We start from the raw sequence: 18011 nt of genomic DNA, 5'->3' as shown, positions 1-18011 counted from the left end.
TGGGCTAAAGGATTTCTTCTCGCACCCCCCTGGGTGGAGCAAGGGGCAGGTTGGGAGTGGTAGTGTGGAGCAGGGGGCAGGTTGGCAGCAGTAGTGTGGAGCAAGGGACAGGTTGGGAAGCAGTAGTGTGGAGCAGGGGGCAGGTTGGGAAGCAGTAGTGTGGAGCAGGGGGCAGGTTGGGAGCAATAGTGTGGAGCAGGGGGCAGGTTGGGAGCAGTAGTGTGAGCAGGAAGGAAGGTTGGGAGCAGTAGTAGGGAGCAGGAGGGCAGGTTGGGAGCAGTAGTGTGGAGCAGGGGGACAGGTTGGGAGCAGTAGTGTGGAGCAGGGGGGCAGGTTGGGAGCAGTAGTGTGGAGCAGGGGGCAGGTTGGGAGCAGTAGTCTGGAGCAGGGGGCAGGTTGGGAGCAATAGTGTGGAGCAGGGGGAAGGTTGGGAGCAGTAGTGGGGAGCAGGAGGGCAGGTTGGGAGCAGTAGTGTGGAGCAGGGGGGCAGGTTGGGAGCAGTAGTGTGGAGCAGGGGGGCAGGTTGGGAGCAGTAGTGTGGAGCAGGGGGCAGGTTGGGAGCAGTAGTGTGGAGCAGGGGGCAGGTTGGGAGCAGTAGTGTGAAGGGGGGCAGGTTGGGTGCAGAAGTGTGAAGGGGGGCTGGTTGGGAGCAGTAGTGTGAAGGGGAGCAGGTTGGGAGCAGTAGTGGGGAGCAGGAGGGCAGGTTGGGAGCAGTAGTGTGGAGCAGGGGGGCAGGTTGGGAGCAGTAGTGTGGAGCAGGGGGCAGGTTGGGAGCAGTAGTGTGGAGCAGGGGGCAGGTTGGGAGCAGTAGTGTGAAGGGGGGCAGGTTGGGTGCAGAAGTGTGAAGGGGGGCAGGTTGGGAGCAGTAGTGTAAAGGGGAGCAGGTTGGGAGCAGTAGTTGGGAGCAGTAGTGTGGAGCAGGGGGTGTGGTGGGAATAAGCAGGCAGGATGAGCGTAGAAGGGAATCGCTGGGAAGAAGTAACATGAATCACCTCCACTCCGGGGTCAGCTGCTCTCCGCATGGGTCCCGACTGCAGTCCCTCTCTCACGCTGATAGCAGCAGCCAGTTTGTACACTGCACACAGCCAGTCAGTGAAAGCTTCTCCCACCAGTGTCCCATTTCTCCGGTGGCGGCTTGTACTCTGTCCCAGCTATACAGCAGCCTCAAGCACCTGCTTGCTTGGTCCAGCTCCCCTCCCGCAGACCCAGGGGATTGCCCGTCCCAAACCACCCCACAGAGACATGGGACCTGACAGCAGGCGGTAGAGGGATGGGGGACACACAGCACAGTGATTGTAGAGCCAGGGGCTATGCAAATTGCGAAAGCGCGGCAGCCAACGTCGACCCTGGTGTCAGCCAACCCAGCAGAGGGTTCATGAGACTGGCCCAGAGGGCACTTTCCTGGCGGCCCAATCCACCCCTACACACAGTAGATGATGATTGGCACTCTGAAGTTAATAAATGAAGATGTAAGGGTGCCTTCCCAAATTATAAAATATATATAATAATCCTCCAGGAGCTGTGACACTCCTGCAAATACACCTACTATGTAATGTATTTGCATTAATACAAACACCATTTTGATTACTTTATATATATATATATATATATATATATATATATAGAGACATACTACATAGAGATATACATTACACCCACCTTTTATTATGTGGACTAGTGCCCGGCTGCTGCAGTGATGAAGTGGTTGACGGAGGTGAGGGGGCCCAGGTGAATAGGCAGAGATTCAGGCATCCCAGGGAACAGAGCTTTGGGGCGGAGCTTCACGTGAATTAGGGGCGGAGCTTATCGTGAATCCAGAATACCCAGAGGTGGAGTTCCAAGAAGGCCTGGCTCGGTAGGCAGGGCTTCAGGCATTGTGTGCACTGCAGCTGGTCTCGTGTAGACAGAATGAGATTCTGTGCAGAAGCTCATTCAGACCAGGCCTTCACCACAGTCACCTGACTGGCTGACTGCGGCACTGCCCGATCAGAGCTGAGCTCCGATCATGGTAGTGGGGGGGGGTGAGAACTGCAGAGCCGTGGAATGCCCCTAGGCATTCCAGATGCCCTAGGCATTTGCTTAGAATGCCTATGCCTAGGGCCGACTCTGAGGATATGTTGTGATGGATGGCCCCAATTTTGGAGATGAAAAAGGAGGCAAAGTCAGTGGCAGTGAGGGAGGGTGGAAGGGGGTGGGCGAAAGGAGTGTAAGAATGGGGCGGGGGTTGAAGGACTGAGAAGAGATGAGCAACTTGAAGAAATATTGCTTGGCAAGGGAGAGGGCAGAGCAGTAGGATGAGAGGATGAACTTGAAGTGGAGGAAGTCCACTAAGGAGCAAGAGTTCCTCCAGTAGAATTCAGTGCTATGTGAGCATTTTTTAAGGAACCAGGTAAATTTGGTGTGCCAAGGTTGGGGGCAACCGAGACGAGTGCAGGGCTCACGGGGGATAACACAAAATGTACCGCTGGGGTATAGGAGGATGCCCACTCTGCTGCTCAGGTGGTCATCAGGTCTGACAGAGTGGATGAAGGAAAGTCCCCCATAGGAGAGAGCAGCGTCAGTGGAAGAAATCCAGGTTTCAGTGATAGCAAGGTTAAGAGAGAGATGAAGAGGTAATCGATAGCACCTAGTTTCTTACGGATGTATCTAACTAAACAAATTATTCCCTCTCTCAGCATGGACGAACCTAATGTCCCTCTCAGAAAACAACAGTATTAGCTCAGTACTTACACAGGCCTGCTGCCTGCTCCCCAGGTAGTGAGAGGACCTGAGAATAGCAACTGACACACCTTATATCAGCCACTCACAGGTGCTCAGACAATAAACGTTACCAATTAGCATCTGTCCACCAGACAGAAGCCAGGAATCTAAGGCACAAATTGCTCCCATTTACAACTTTTCTTGTGCTTTTATCGCAATATGCACCAATCAGCCATAACATTACAATCACTGACAGGTGAAGTGAATAACATTGATTATGTCGTTACAATGGCACCTGACAAGAGGTGGGATATATTAGGCATATACTTGGTTCTTGAAGTTAATTTGTTGTAAGCAGGAAAAATGGGCATATGTAAGGATCTGAGTGACTGACAAGGAACAAATTGTGATGGCTAGATGACTGGGTCAGAGCATCTCCAAAACAGCGGCTCTTGTGGGGTGTTCCCAGTATGCAGTGGTTAGTAAAGAACAAAAGTGGTCCAAATAAGGACAACCAGTGAAGCGGGGACAAGGTCATGTGCGCCCAAGGCTCATTGATGCATGTGGGGAGCAAAGGCTAGCCCATCTGGTCCTATCCCACAGGAGAGCTACAGACCAATCAGAGTGCCCAAGCTGGCCTCTGTCCACCACCAAAAGCACTTCCAATGGACACGTGAGCGTCAGAACTGGACCATGGAGCAATGGAAGAAGGTGGCCTGGTTGATGAACCACGTTTTCTTTTACATCATATGGACGGCCAGCTGCGTGTGCATAATTTACCTGGGGAAGAGATGGCACCAGGGCGCACTATAGGAAGAAGGCAATCCAACGGAGGCAGTGTGATTCTCCGGGCAATGTCCTGCTGGGAAACCTTGGGTCCGGCCATTCATGTGGATGTTACTTTCACACTTACCACCTACCTAAGCATTGTTGCAAACCAAGTACACCCCTTCATGGCAACAGTATTCCCCGATGGCAGTGGTATTGCGCCCTGCCACACTGCAGACATTATTCAGGAATGGTTTGCAGAACATGACAAAGAGTTCAAGGTATTGACTTGGCCTCCAAATTCCCCAGATCTCGAAAAGCAAGTCCGAGCCATGGAGACCCCACCTCACAAATTACAGGACTTAAATGACTGCTGCTATCGTCTTGGCACCAGATACCACAGGACTTGCAGGCCTGTAGGCGAAATTCAGGTAGACAATCTCACATGCTGGCCAGAAGGGAAACATATGAGCACAATGAAGTATGAAACATAGGGGGGTATTCAATTTGGAGCAAAAAGTCCAGACTTTTCGCTCTACATCAGAGATTTGGCAGGGGATAAAGTATTGGGCACTTATCCCCGTATTCAATTGAAGAAGCTGCGGAATCGGGACCCGGTGGAAAGGTAAGTATGGAAAAAATCTGGGAATTTTTGAGAAATCATCCAGGTGCCCCCCTAATGATGTAATGACATGGGGGATCACTATGGGTACCCCCGTTATGGCCTGCAGAAGGTAAGTAGGGTTTTTAAATAGCCGCGGCAGGTGCATAAATGCGTCTATGAAGAAGGGGTGAAGAATAGCACTTAGTTTTTTTTTTTTTGCAAAAAAAAACAACTAACTAGTTGCATCAAATTTGGGGTACATGAAAATGGGTGCAAGCATATTTTTAAGTCCCTAAAGTGCATTTTTAAAATTCTTCAAAAATGCACCTGCCTCTACTACCCGCATTCTTCAAAACACCTGCCGCATACATGGGGAACCCCCTGAATCAATTTTGCTACTTTAAAACTTTGTTCCCCTATTTTTTTATTTTTTTTTTAAACCCCAAAATTAAACTACCTTTTTTGAGGTGTCCTGAACGCTCTTTTATTTATTTTTTTGACACAGAATTCTTGTAGGGGTCTCTCCCAGGGCTGCAGGCTATTTCTTTTTAAACCTGCACCCCTAAACCCCAATTCTGCACTTTTGTTCGCCATGTAAAACATGGTTAAAAGTTATCCCCGTTTTTTAACATAGACTTTTCGCACCGGCGAAAAGTATTTGTAATTGAATACTGTCATAATTGAAACATGCGAAAATGACATCATCGGTGATAAATTATCGCTGATAATGGCTTTTCGCAGCCAAATTGAATACTGCCCATAGTGGTGAAATTCATACAAGTATACCATGTAACTTCCTAAAGTACACAAGGAACACAATCACTCATTTAGGTATAGTGTCTCTCCCTGAAAATCTTTCACAATTTCTGGATTATTAGTTACAGCCATGCACTGCCTCTGTGAGAACCCATATAAGAGATACAGATGTGTCCTCACACACCGTGGCTTCAGTTATGCCAAATAGCCCCTCTCGGCATGCCAGGTACTGGCGCCTATAGTCTTTAGTCGCATAGATAAAACTGTGAGCGACAAAACTACTCTGCCAGAGTACAACAATCAATGAGATGGGCGACATTTATACATCTGTGTGTGACTGAGTCTGAATGTGTAAAAAGGGCTCAGATGTGAGTGGCCTTGGCTTTTTCTAACTCCCAGTTCCATTTGTGCTTCATCTGTGACATGTGTGGGTAATGTAACAGCCCAGCATTCTAGTAAACTGTGAGCAACTATTCGCTGATTCTGCGATACGTTTTATATGCAAACTTTAAAGAAAAGTACTGTGTGCTACTCCTCTCAGAGCCTCTTAGTTGCGCTGAGTGTCTCGCGCCGTATGGCATATAGACGCTAGGTGTATGAGGACATATCTGTATGACCCCTTTTCTACATTTTCTAAAGGGAATTCAGTGGAAAGAAAATGATCATTTCATCGCTTCAGTCCCTATATACAATTATACCAAAGGAAAGCAGCCAAAAATATTCTGTAAATAGTTGGTATGTCAGAGGAGCAGCACAAGATTATTCCTAACTGTATTCATTCTACCATACAATTGTTTTATTTTTAAGATCTTTACTAGTTTCAGACATTGGGGACAGCCATGGGCAGCAGATTTGTGCCACATTTTGCCAATCTGTACATGAGCCTATTATGAGAAGAGCAATGTGCAGAGTGGGGACCTTGCGTGGGCCTGGTGTTCTGTGGCCATTATGAAGATGATCTATTTATTATTTGGCATTGTGACACAATATATTACACAATTCTCTGATCACTTACATTTGGTTTTCACAAGCACATATCACAATTGCTGTATTTCCTTTTTGAATGTCATCCCACAAATAGTTACTGGCGTTACTGAGACTCAGGTGTTTTGTAAAAAAAAGATGACACAAATAGTTATTTACATTAAAATAGTAACTATCAAATAATTTGGGTTAATTTTATACCTAAGGGACAACTGTTAAGACTTTGCCGAGATGGAAGAGCAGGCAGTTAATGTACTGATGGACTTTACAGAAAAATAATTTCCTCAGACTTTATTAGAGAAACCCTCATTGGGGTGAGACAGATTAACAGAGAAAACTATTAATAAAAGAGAACACCCCAAAAAGAGGACAGGGGCTAATAATGGAAGTTCTTTATCTTTCAAGTCTACATGCAATAAATTATATAATTAAATTAATTTAATAGTCTAAAAAATTTATTTCTCACTTATGTTACTGGATAACTGGAGGAGGACCCATTAAGTTTTAAAGATCTAACAACTTGTAAAATATTTTAGCATTACAAAAAGAGAAGAGGAAGAGGAAATGTCTTCGAATGGTGCACTGAGCTAGTGTATATCTTAAAACTTAACTTTTATTGGTAAGTAATAATAAAGTTCTAATATCTTATCAAAACAAAATAGCGAAAATAAATATAAAATACAGATAGAGAATGTGAATAGAAATAAAGATGTGACTTAAAACATGTAGAGCAGCGCTTCTACCAAATTTTACAATTTATTGGTGTTGTTATGAATATCAATGGGGTGTGTATATTTAATTGTATATGTATATAGTGTTCTCACACTCCAATATATCACCACACAAATAGAAATAGAAATCCCTGTTATTGATATTGGTTCTCCATATACTATCCTGTTAGTCAGAGACTCTTGTTCATCTGGTAGTGTCCCATATACCCTTATACAGGGTTATAATAGGGACATCAAATCACATTTTATGACCTCAATCAACTCTGTAGTTTTCTGCATGCAATATCCTTGCCCAGGTTCTATATAGGTTTTTATATTCTTAATAACGTCATTAACATATAGTAATTTTATTGTCCTTCTTCAGGTCTCAGGGTATTAGGTGTTTATTATTCTTATCAAGTCCGCTGTTATGAACCTAGGTCTTTTTGCAGTTGATACAAAGATATGGAGTATTCAGTTATGTTTTTCACTGATATTTTGTATGATTTATTCACTAGAGTACATCTTTTTGTTTTTATGATCCTAATGAAGGTCCAAATTGAAAAGTATCTATACTCTCTTTTGTATTTTTATTTTCTGTGGGAATATCTAAAGGATTATTTACAATAATCATTACACTAGATACATGGCATTATTATGTAGGGTCTTCTAGCCATGTTATATGTATAATCTTTTTTCTGATTTACAAAATTATTGAAAATTATAGATATAGTACTTCAATATAGTCACATCCTATTGCACACTTTTTTTAGTTGGGTTTTTTCACATTTTTTCAAAAATGTTTAAATTTTTTTGCACATATTGTGTGTTCAATTAATCTATTTTATTTTATAATTATTTTCATTTCATTTATTTTATTTTATTCTAGCATTTTTCTCACTTAATTGAATATTAATAAAATATCACTATCATATATTTTTATATATAAAAAATTATTATTTTTGTTTCGTAATAATAATTTTTTCAATAATGTCACATACCTATATTTTTTATTCACTTATTCTGTATCGAGTACATTTCACATTTTTTAATTTAGACAAATGTCACTTTTTATTATTCATTTATTTTAATCCACTTTATTGAGGACAATAAATAAATCATATTCACTTATCACCAATTTATGTGTTATATTTTAATATTATTATAGCATTTTCTGACATTAATCACCATGTATTATTGTATTTTTCATATATTACAATTGTGAATATTTTTTATTATTTTAATACAGATTATTAAATATATATTTTTTTATTTTTCACACATTGTTTATTTATATCCATATTGGGTGTAGTAACATTGTGGAACTTTGGAACCACAAATTCTGCAATTACTGTTTATTACTGTTAATTTAGAATCTATTATTATATAGTGAGCATCTTTTGTATAGGTGCTTTATTATTATCCAGCCTGGATTTCATTTCCTTATCTGTTATCTATTATAAATCCTGGATAAATTCGAGTATTTATAGCGATCATGTGACCTAAGGGATCTATATGAATCTATTGTTATTCATGTGGGCTATAAAGTAGATGTTACAATATTACATCTATATATATCATTCTCATATAGTGCTGCGTATCACGTAGTTTCTTAATCGATGGGAACGCATGTGAATGTGATTCGGAGTTTGATTACTCTAGACTTAGACTGTATCCATGTATCCTAGTTCTATTAGGATTCCTCATGATGACGTCATTAGCCCCAGGACACGTGGGCATTATGTCAATCTAGGGAGGGAGGCGGAACTAGTGAGCATAGGTGGTTATGATTGGTGTATATGGACGCACCAGATACCTGATTGGTGGCATGATATGTTTGTAGGTATTTAAGGGAAGTTTGTTAGTCAGCTCGGCTTACCTTGAAAAAGCTCCTTAGCGAAACGCTGCGTCGGTCACGCGGCGCTGTCTACCACTTATGAATATGATAATGTGTTGTTGTTATGTTATTTATACCTGCTGATTGTACTATCCGTACTTTGAATCTGGATAGATCCCTTATACCAGTTGAAGTTAGCCCGCTTATAAGCGGAGAGTTACACTATATATGATTATACAATGGCTGTAACCTCTACAACACCTGATGGGGGCGCAGCTTATATGTAATACTGTATAGTTGAGTGATTTGCATATCTCTCCCAGAAGCTTTTGGATAAATTCTAACAGAATATATACTACAACAGAGGGCCATTACAATAAGTATATAACAAATAAATATATTATGTTATTCGATTATACTTACTGAGATATAAGGTTGATCTAAATATATTTAAGGTGTTGATAATAATATTTTAACACCTTAGTGACTCTAATGACACAAGCATTTCTAAAGAATCACTGCGGCAATATTGAACCATACTTGGGTGTTTAATAATAGACTTGATATCGCATTACCATAAACCAGTTACATTTTTTTTTTAAACTGATAATATTTATACGAGCCAACAATAGAGGGATATTGAAAATACATCATACCTGGTATACCTGCTATAAGAATCACCTAGGAAAAATACCATGAATTGGTTGATATATGAATGACTTTATTGACGATACATATACCTCCACAAAACTTCAGCAGGAACATTATATAATACCTAGGTTCATAACAGCGGACTTGATAAGAATAATAAACACCTAATACCCTGAGACCTGCCATAAGGGTTATCTAAGAAGGACAATAAAATTACTATATGTGAATGACGTTATTAAGAATATAAAAACCTATATAGAACCTGGGCAAGGATATTGCATGCAGAAAACTACAGAGTTGATTGAGGTCATAAAATGTGATTTGATGTCCCTATTATAACCCTGTATAAGGGTATATGGGACACTACCAGATGAACAAGAGTCTCTGACTAACAGGATAGTATATGGAGAACCAATATCAATAACAGGGATTTCTATTTCTATTTGTGTGGTGATATATTGGAGTGTGAGAACACTATATACATATACAATTAAATATACACACCCCATTGATATTCATAACAACACCAATAAATTGTAAAATTTGGTAGAAGCGCTGCTCTACATGTTTTAAGTCACATCTTTATTTCTATTCACATTCTCTATCTGTATTTTATATTTATTTTCGCTATTTTGTTTTGATAAGATATTAGAACTTTATTATTACTTACCAATAAAAGTTAAGTTTTAAGATATACACTAGCTCAGTGCACCATTCGAAGACATTTCCTCTTCCTCTTCTCTTTTTGTAATTTCAATTTCATGTCTATGGTAGCACCCCCTTGACTACATTACTATTTTAAGGGGTTATTGTTGTCCCCAAAATTTTTGGGAGACATATATCCTGTGCGACTGTAAAATCTATATTAAAATATTTTAGCAGTAAGCCCTTTCCCAAATAATCAAAGAACTCAGAGGTGCGCAGAGTACTTGGCCTAAGTTGTATATAAATGAGATCACAGTGCTTATGCTAAATGTGCCCCTTTAAGATCTAATTTAATATGACAAGCAATTTAAAAGGGAATTACTAATAGCTTAGGTGACTATTCCTATAAAATAAAAAAATATTGGTTAATAGTTATTAAATATTGTTGAGTGAATTTTGGATTGTATCTCTGTTGCTAGAGAAAAGGACAGCTTATAGGGCTTAAATATATTGTTTGAAAATAAGTCTACTTTTTAGGTTATAAGGTGCTGAAAAAGAAGAATATAGGCATATAATATCATGCTTAAAGGCAGGTAGGGATAACTACATGGAACTAGCAAATAACATTTGTTTTGTTTTTATCTGGGTAATGTCCTAATTTTTTGGAGATTCTAAAGTTTTCTAATAAACCTGGTGCAAGGAAAAAAAAGAATGTGGGGTTTGAATGAGAGGATGGAGTGAAGCAAAACTCCTAGACAGCGGACTTGTGGGATAGAACAGTTGATGTTCGCAATAGACAGTGAAATAGTGGAGATGAGGGAACTCGCGAGGGTGGGAAGACGATGAGCTCAGTCTTATACATGTTACGTTTAAGAGAGACAGATGGAGCCATGAGTGAGGAGAGAGAGGGAGCGGTCAGTGTAGTAGATGTAGAGTTAATTATCATCTGCATAGAGGTGACCAAAAGGACCTAAAGAAGAAGCATAAAGGGAGAACAGAAAGGGGCAAAACACAGAACCTTAAGAGACAGCAGCCACTAGCGGAAGATGGAAGAGGTGCAGTCATGAGAATAGACAGACAAAGATCAGCCAGAGAAGTAGGAAGACAGCCAGGAGAGGGCAGTATCCAAGGCCGGCTCCAGTAGGAAAATGGCGTGTGGACTAATTACCATAGGCCACACTTCCTGAATGACGCTATCCTGTTTAACGTCAGGCTGGGTTCGAGCCCAGCACTCCTTCAGTTGCTGGTCTACCCCCAGCCCTCTTCCTGCACTAAATGGATGCCACTCGCATGGGCACGGCATTCATTGAGCTTCTCCGTGGTCCAGCACTGCGGCGCAGCTGCGGCAGTGAGGGTGCCCCCCCAAAAATGTGACTGTCCCGCTGAAATCGGGATGGTTGGAAGGGGCTCGCCCTCTATGGGATGGCTCCCCTCTTCGGCCACACTGGTCGAACGTGCCTCGAGTCGGCCCTGGCAGTCTCACGCAGACTGAGCTAGTGAAGGATTTGCAGGAGGAGAGGGTGGTCCGTGGTTTCAAAGTAGAGAGTAGTGACCCTTAGATGTAGGAGCAGGAGAGGACGAACACCAGGCTGAAGTGGGTCCAGAAGGGAGTGGGAGGGAAGAAAGATGGTAAGGTGGCGTAGGCAATCTACTCGAGGAGCTCTGCGGCAAAGGAGAGGAGAGGAATGGGGCAGTAATTGGAGAGAGCTCCAGGTCATGGGTGTTTTTAGGATGGGAGAGTGGATGGTGTCTGATAAGAGGGAAAGGATGAAAAGTTGGGAACAGGTAGTGGGAGAGAAGGAGCTTATAAGGCAGATAGGTATAGGATCATTGGGGAGGTGGAGGGGACAGAGGACCGGATGGGGCCATAACTTCATCACCAGAGATTGGAAAGAAGGAAGTTAGGGATGACGGTATGGGGTGGAAGATAGGGAGTGGCTGGAGGGGAATAGACTGGATTTGGATGGGAAGTGGGTGGCAAAATCAAGGGTGGAAGAGAGGATGGGGCAGATGGGATGAGGAGTGGAGAACTGGTGTTTGTAGAGGTAAAGGACAGCGCTGTAGGAGGAGTTCATAAAATTGGTGGAGGAAGTCATTGGGGAGCGTGATTTCCTTCAATGTCACTTGATGGTTCAAGAACACATTTGCAGGTATCTGGTAATGTGGAGTACTGGGGTTGAGGCATGGTGGTGAGATGGATTTGGAGGATGGAAATGGTAAGAGTGGGGCAAGGAGACTGAACAATCAATGGGAACTGCCAGAGGTGGTTCAGTGAGAGGTGTGTTGAGGTGGATAGAGGTGACAGGAAGAGAGAGGAGAGTGGTGGGGGATGAACCACAGGGGGAGTGAAGAGATGACCATAAAAGTGATTGTGGGGGAACTAGAAAGAAGGATTGGCGTGCTGCCCCCGTTTTCTGGGAGTGCCATGGTCTGCATCAGAGAACGGAGATTTCCTGGCCTCGCAAGCGCAGGACACAGCCAGTCGGTAAGCGTCGGCTTACTCAGGTGGCCAATTCTACAAACATTGTGCCCGATGGTCGCAATGTTGATCTTAAGCTTCGGCTTCAGATGCAGCGATCAGATCTGCGATGCCGGCTGGAGGCGTGTTCTCCCCCCAGACTCCTCCTGCAGGCATTAGCATATTAGTTGTATGGTATTACCGTACATACCGTAGTCTGGCCCTTTATACGTAATAACGCCCACAACAACATAACAAATGTAGTATAACAAAAGAAAATCCAAACAAAATGGAAACAATATTCTATGTTCCACCCTAAACCTTGCAGATTGCAGAGAGTAATGTGACTGGGATTTTGCAGTCAGGAATCTCGTTATGGATCATAACTGGGGATTATTGTAGTATCATTATTATTATCATTATTTTATAGAACTAAACTATTATTATCCTTTGCTCATATATCACCTAAATGTTTTGCACTTCCATCTGATCGGGGAATGTTTATTGATCAGAGACTCCCCCCGTGAAGCCTACAATCTAATTCTCCCCATACACACCGCAGGGCCAAAATAGTGAGAAAGTACCAAATATTTAATATGTTTTATTTGAACAGTGGGAGGGAACCCCCCACTCACATGGGAAGAACATACAAGCTTCACACAGAGGTATTAATTCAATTTGTCATGACTATGTAGCCCCAGCCAGTAAGTGTGGCTATAGGCCGCAATTATGGTACTGCTGAACTTGCAAATTTTTGCTCACAGCCACGTACAAAAATTCACGAGTCCGGGGTGAGAATGGGCCGCGAGGAGGGCAAGTTCCGCTGCTGTTGCCGGCATTTCTACACCATTGCATTGGCAAGTTGACCCCCTCACTGCTAACTGAATTGAGAACCAATTTCCCCAGCAACACTAACCACTGTGCTACCATATATATATATATATAGTTTAATACTGAGCTTTACACTATTTTTAGATTGTGCCACTAGTTCCATTTTCTGTGTATAATTGCTGTGTATGTATCAATCCTGTGCGCCCCCAATTCCCGTACCCCTGTGATTTGCGCAGCCGGAGTACCTGAGTCTGGAGGACCTGTCTCAGGAGTTTGCGGTGGAGCTGCTGGGGATGTGCCGTAATCAGAGTGAGGTCACCGCGGTGCTGAATGACTGTGGAGATGACAGCGATGAAGAAGAGCTGGACAATCAGGCATTTGAGGAAGGGATCCCCAACCTGGCCAGACTGCGGCTCGCTGTCCACCATAACCAGAAGCGGGTAACTTATGTAGCTGTGTGTACAGATCCAAGCCCCGGTAACACTGTTATATCTAATTATCTTATTCATCATCTCATTTTATAGGTTATTATTTTGTTTTATATAACCTCATTTCCCGCTTGTGTCATCATAACAGTAATACGATTATTTATATAGTGCTTTTCTCCAATAGGACTAGAGGTGCGTTACACTATAGGATAACAGTAGAAAGCGAGGCGACAACTTGTGCGCACTGCAATAGTGACAGTGAGGAAAGTACATCGTACGCGGTACATAAATAAGGGAAACGGGGAGCAGGACCCCTCGCCTCTTCCCAGAACACCAAACATTTCCATGCATCATGTTCACAACCGGTGAGGCGGCCATCTTTAGTACGTGGTCCAGGATAAGCAATAAGTAGGAGTATGATGCATAATGGTAGGAATACAGAAACGTACCTCCCGACTGTCCCGATTTTGACGTGACAGTCCTGCTTTTCAGGCACCGTCCCAAGCACGGGCCACAAGGCCTGATTCAGACCCGCTCGCAAGCACTATGAGCTCGCAAGCGGGTCGATGGGCGGGCAGCCCCGGAGCGAGCGAGAAATCACTTGCTCCGGGGCTCACAACAAAACGGGGCGGCTGTCGATGTTGATCGACAGCTCGCCCCATTTTGTAGGCGGGGAGGGGGGGGTGGCTACCCAAATGGAGACATATCCGAAGGAACGCCTGTTAGAGCAGGAAGCTCACTGGGGCTTGCAGGAACGAGACCCTACCACAAGGGTCTCATCGCAAGCCCGATGGTCGCAAACCATCGCTACCATCACCTGGCCGCTCGCACAAGCTGTGGGTGGTCACCTACAGCTTAGCGAGCGGCCTGGAGGCCGGCTCCAAAAAAAAAAAGCCCTGATTCAGAGCGAGCGCTCTGAAAGAGCATCCGGCTCTGAATCAGGGCCACAGTGCCTAGTGGTGATGGTGGTTGTGGTGGGGTTGGGAAGCCCCCTCTGACCCGCTGCTCTGTTTTGCAGAGCTAGTGGTGTATAGAAGTCGCCTCTGGAGAGAGGGACTGGAGTCATGCACATCAGCTGTCAGAACGCTGGTCATGTCCCCAGCGTGACAAAAATGGGGGGTTATGTGGCTCGTGGGTATGGCATTTCCGACCAGGCCATGCCACTTGCCACGAGGTCACACCCCTGCAGGCGTGCACAATGGTCCTGATCTATAATTTATAAAAGGTGGTCAGTATGCAGAAAGCACGACAGCTGTCTATATCGTGCCAGATGCCTAGATCAGGGGCGGCCAACCACTCAGAGGAAAAGAGACAAAAAATATCTGTAGCCAAGTTTAAGAGCTGATAGCATGCGTGCGCAAAAATGGGACGTGGCCTAGCTGTCACAAGGCCACGTCCCATATTTGTGCGCCCGCCTTTGGTATGAGATTTGCAGGATCATGACCTTGTGTCACACCCCCGTTTTTAGTCACACTGGGGGCGAGCCCAGCACATAAACAATTTACATAATCTTCCCAATATAATTATTTTTACTGTTGAAGTGAAATAAAAATCCAGAGCAATATAAAAAACACTGAAAAGCCACGTTCACATAAAATACACAGAAAAGCCAGATCCACGTAAAATACATTGAAAAAGCAATATCCACATAGTACTTCACATACTTCAGCTCCTCCATGTGTCACTCCAGCACCCTCCCTTGTCATTCCAGCCCACACTGCATGCGCTTAGCTCAGGATAGGACGCAACTCATTGCAGCCCCCTCCATGCCACCGCAGCCGCCCCTCATGTGTCACTCCAGCCACCACCACCCCCCTCCCCGGCATTATCTCAACAGCCCCACTCTGCCCCCATAAGTAGGCATCATCCCCTTGGAGGTACCCCAAAAAACCTCCACATGGCACTATAAGGATCAGCACCTCCTCCTAATGCTGACTCCCTTCATACCTCCAAACTGCAAGCAAAAAATATGGCCGTTGCTCAATCAGCTTAATAATATACTACAGGTGCTTGTAAAGGGCGGGATTTACACTGAACACAGAAAAAAGGAATTTGCCCCCCAGCACACTGCAGCTAAATCAAAAATACTTGAATCCTACATGATAATAGAAATTCTGACTGGACCTTTCTCATGGCATCACCACTTAATTCACATAGAATATTTTTTCACTTCTCTATTCGTTTGTATATTATTTATGTCATTTTAATTCTTTTACATTTCATTAACACTTATTGATTTATCCTTACACATCTATCCTTTTACACTTCACTATCACCTTTTTTCCCCTTTTCGTGTGATGCCCTGGGGATGGTCCTTGGCTGGAATTTTTTGGGGTGCCTTGCTTCTCGGACGTGAACCCCTTAATGTTAGGGACGCTGGTATAGAGGAGCCTTGACATCGGCCCAGGGCTTATTCATATATTTGCACATGTATGTAAACCAATACCTCTGAATTTCTATTATCATGTAGGATTCAAGTATTTTTGATTTATCTGCAGTGTGCTGGGGGGCAAATTCCTTTTTTCTGTGTGCAGCTACGAATATGTAAGAAGCTTCTATGCGTAAAATATGCAAATATCACAGCGTTGGGAGATGTAGTGAGACGCCCACCTGCGGGTTTTCAAATCCCAGCATCTGCGTAAAATGTTGCAGCGTCTGCGTGCAAAAATGCAGCATCAATCGCAGATCATTCCATTATCGCAGTCCTGAGTTAGTCTACGGTCCCGCAAAATGGCCATTGGAATTAAGATGCCGGAGCCATATTCCTTGCGTACGGGATCGCAGCCCGCAGGGTGTGACACGCCCCCAAAATGTTCATCACACGTCTCCGTTATTTGTTGCCACTCCCCGTTACCTCCCCCAACTGCACCCTGACTGTCAGTCCCTGTATTAGTCCCTGCACTGAATATATTGGGGGCGATGGGTCTAACGTTCTCCTTTCTTATCTCTGCCAGTTTGTGGCACATCCCATCTGCCAGCAAGTTCTGTCCTCTATCTGGAGCGGGAAGTTGTCGGGGTGGAGGGGCAGTAATACCATCTGGAAGCTGTTCATTGCCTGCGCCATCTTCTTCACCATGCCGCTCCTGTGCCTCATCTACTGGCTTGCTCCTAAATCCAAGGTAAGGAGGATTAAATAAATATATATATATATATGTGTGTTATTGGAATATTGTATTTGTTATCTTATTTGTCAGCATATTGAACTGGTTGGGCTTTATTCTGAGTCCCACGTCCTCCGGTCACTCTGTTTATGAAAGCGGCCGCCATCATCATCATCATCAGAATTTGCGCCAGCCCCATCTTTGGTGCAAACAATCCTACTAAAATCAGACGGATCTCTGCATGCGCTTAGCTCAGGATAGGACGCAACTCTGTGTAGACGCCCACGGGCAATTTATTCTATGCGCGAGTGCCCCCTTACCATCCTGTTGCCGCCCGGTAACCCTCCCCCTCGCTGCAAGTGAGACGTGACCGAGAATTGTACAACTAAAAACTGCGTATTCATCCCACGATGTACGAGCGGTTTATAATTGCGGGGAACTCAGGTTCGGACCCAATAGATGCTCATTTGTCTTTCATGTGATCTCCTTGGTGATCCTGTTAATATAACCGTCAATCTACTCTCAGTCTATGTAACATTTACATGGGAATGGAGAACGCCGCGACCCATTCTCTACTGTTATTAATAGTCCTGATTCGCGGGCCTGTAGCCATGATGCTGCTCCATACTGTGACTGAGCCTCACAGGGGCCTGTAGCCATGATGCTGCCTCATACTGTGACTGAGCCTCACAGGGGCCTGTAGCCATGATGCCGCCCCATACTGTGACTGAGCCTCACAGGGGCCTGTAGCCATGATGCCGCCTCATACTGTGACTGAGCCTCACAGGGGCCTGTAGCCATGATGCTGCTCCATACTGTGACTGAGCCTCACAGGGGCCTGTAGCCATGATGCTGCTCCATACTGTGACTGAGCCTCACAGGGGCCTGTAGCCATGATGCCGCCCCGTACTGTGACTGAGCCTCACAGGGGCCTGTAGCCATGATGCCGCCTCATACTGTGACTGAGCCTCACAGGGACCTGTAGCCATGATGCTGCCTCATACTGTGACTGAGCCTCACAGGGGCCTGTAGCCATGATGCTGCCTCATACTGTTACTGAGCCTCACAGGGGCCTGTAGCCATGATGCTCCTCCATACTGTGACTGAGCTTCACAGGGGCCTGTAGCCATGATGCTGCCTCATACTGTTACTGAGCCTCACAGGGGCCTGTAGCCATGATGCTGCTCCATACTGTGACTGAGCCTCACAGGGGCCTGTAGCCATGATGCCGCCTCATACTGTGACTGAGCCTCACAGGGGCCTGTAGCCATGATGCTGCTCCATACTGTGACTGAGCCTCACAGGGGCCTGTAGCCATGATGCCGCCACATACTGTGACTGAGCCTCACAGGGGCCTGTAGCCATGATGCTGCCCTATACTCTGACTGAGCCTCACAGGGGCCTGTAGCCATGATGCTGCCCCATACTGTGACTGAGCCTCACAGGGGCCTGTAGCCATGATGCTGCCTCATATTGTGACTGAGCCTCACAGGGGCTTGTAGCCATGATGCTCCACCATACTGTGACTGAGCCTCACA

At 44.5% G+C, this 18011-nt stretch overlaps 1 protein-coding gene across 4 annotated transcripts in view; it reads left to right on the top strand.

Annotated features, from left to right (window-relative positions):
* Positions 1 to 18011, top strand: part of LOC148479323 (short transient receptor potential channel 2-like) — a 115338-nt gene that overhangs the window by 62929 nt on the left and 34398 nt on the right. For all 4 annotated transcript variants that reach the window (XR_015871986.1, XM_088454617.1, XM_088454615.1 and 1 more), the window contains exons 3-4: positions 13181 to 13384; positions 16327 to 16491. Coding sequence is in view for 3 of the 4 variants with exons in the window: in XM_088454617.1 (XP_088310743.1) it covers positions 13181 to 13384; positions 16327 to 16491 (369 nt within the window). In the remaining variant the exon portion in view is untranslated. The remainder of the gene's footprint in view (positions 1 to 13180; positions 13385 to 16326; positions 16492 to 18011) is intronic.

Source organism: Taudactylus pleione, unplaced genomic scaffold, assembly GCF_031769625.1.
Source record: "Taudactylus pleione unplaced genomic scaffold, aTauple2 ptg000622l, whole genome shotgun sequence".
Taxonomy (NCBI): Eukaryota; Metazoa; Chordata; class Amphibia; order Anura; family Myobatrachidae; genus Taudactylus; species Taudactylus pleione.
The sequence above is the reverse complement of the archived record's forward strand: the minus strand, read 5'-3'. Positions and strand labels throughout refer to the sequence as shown.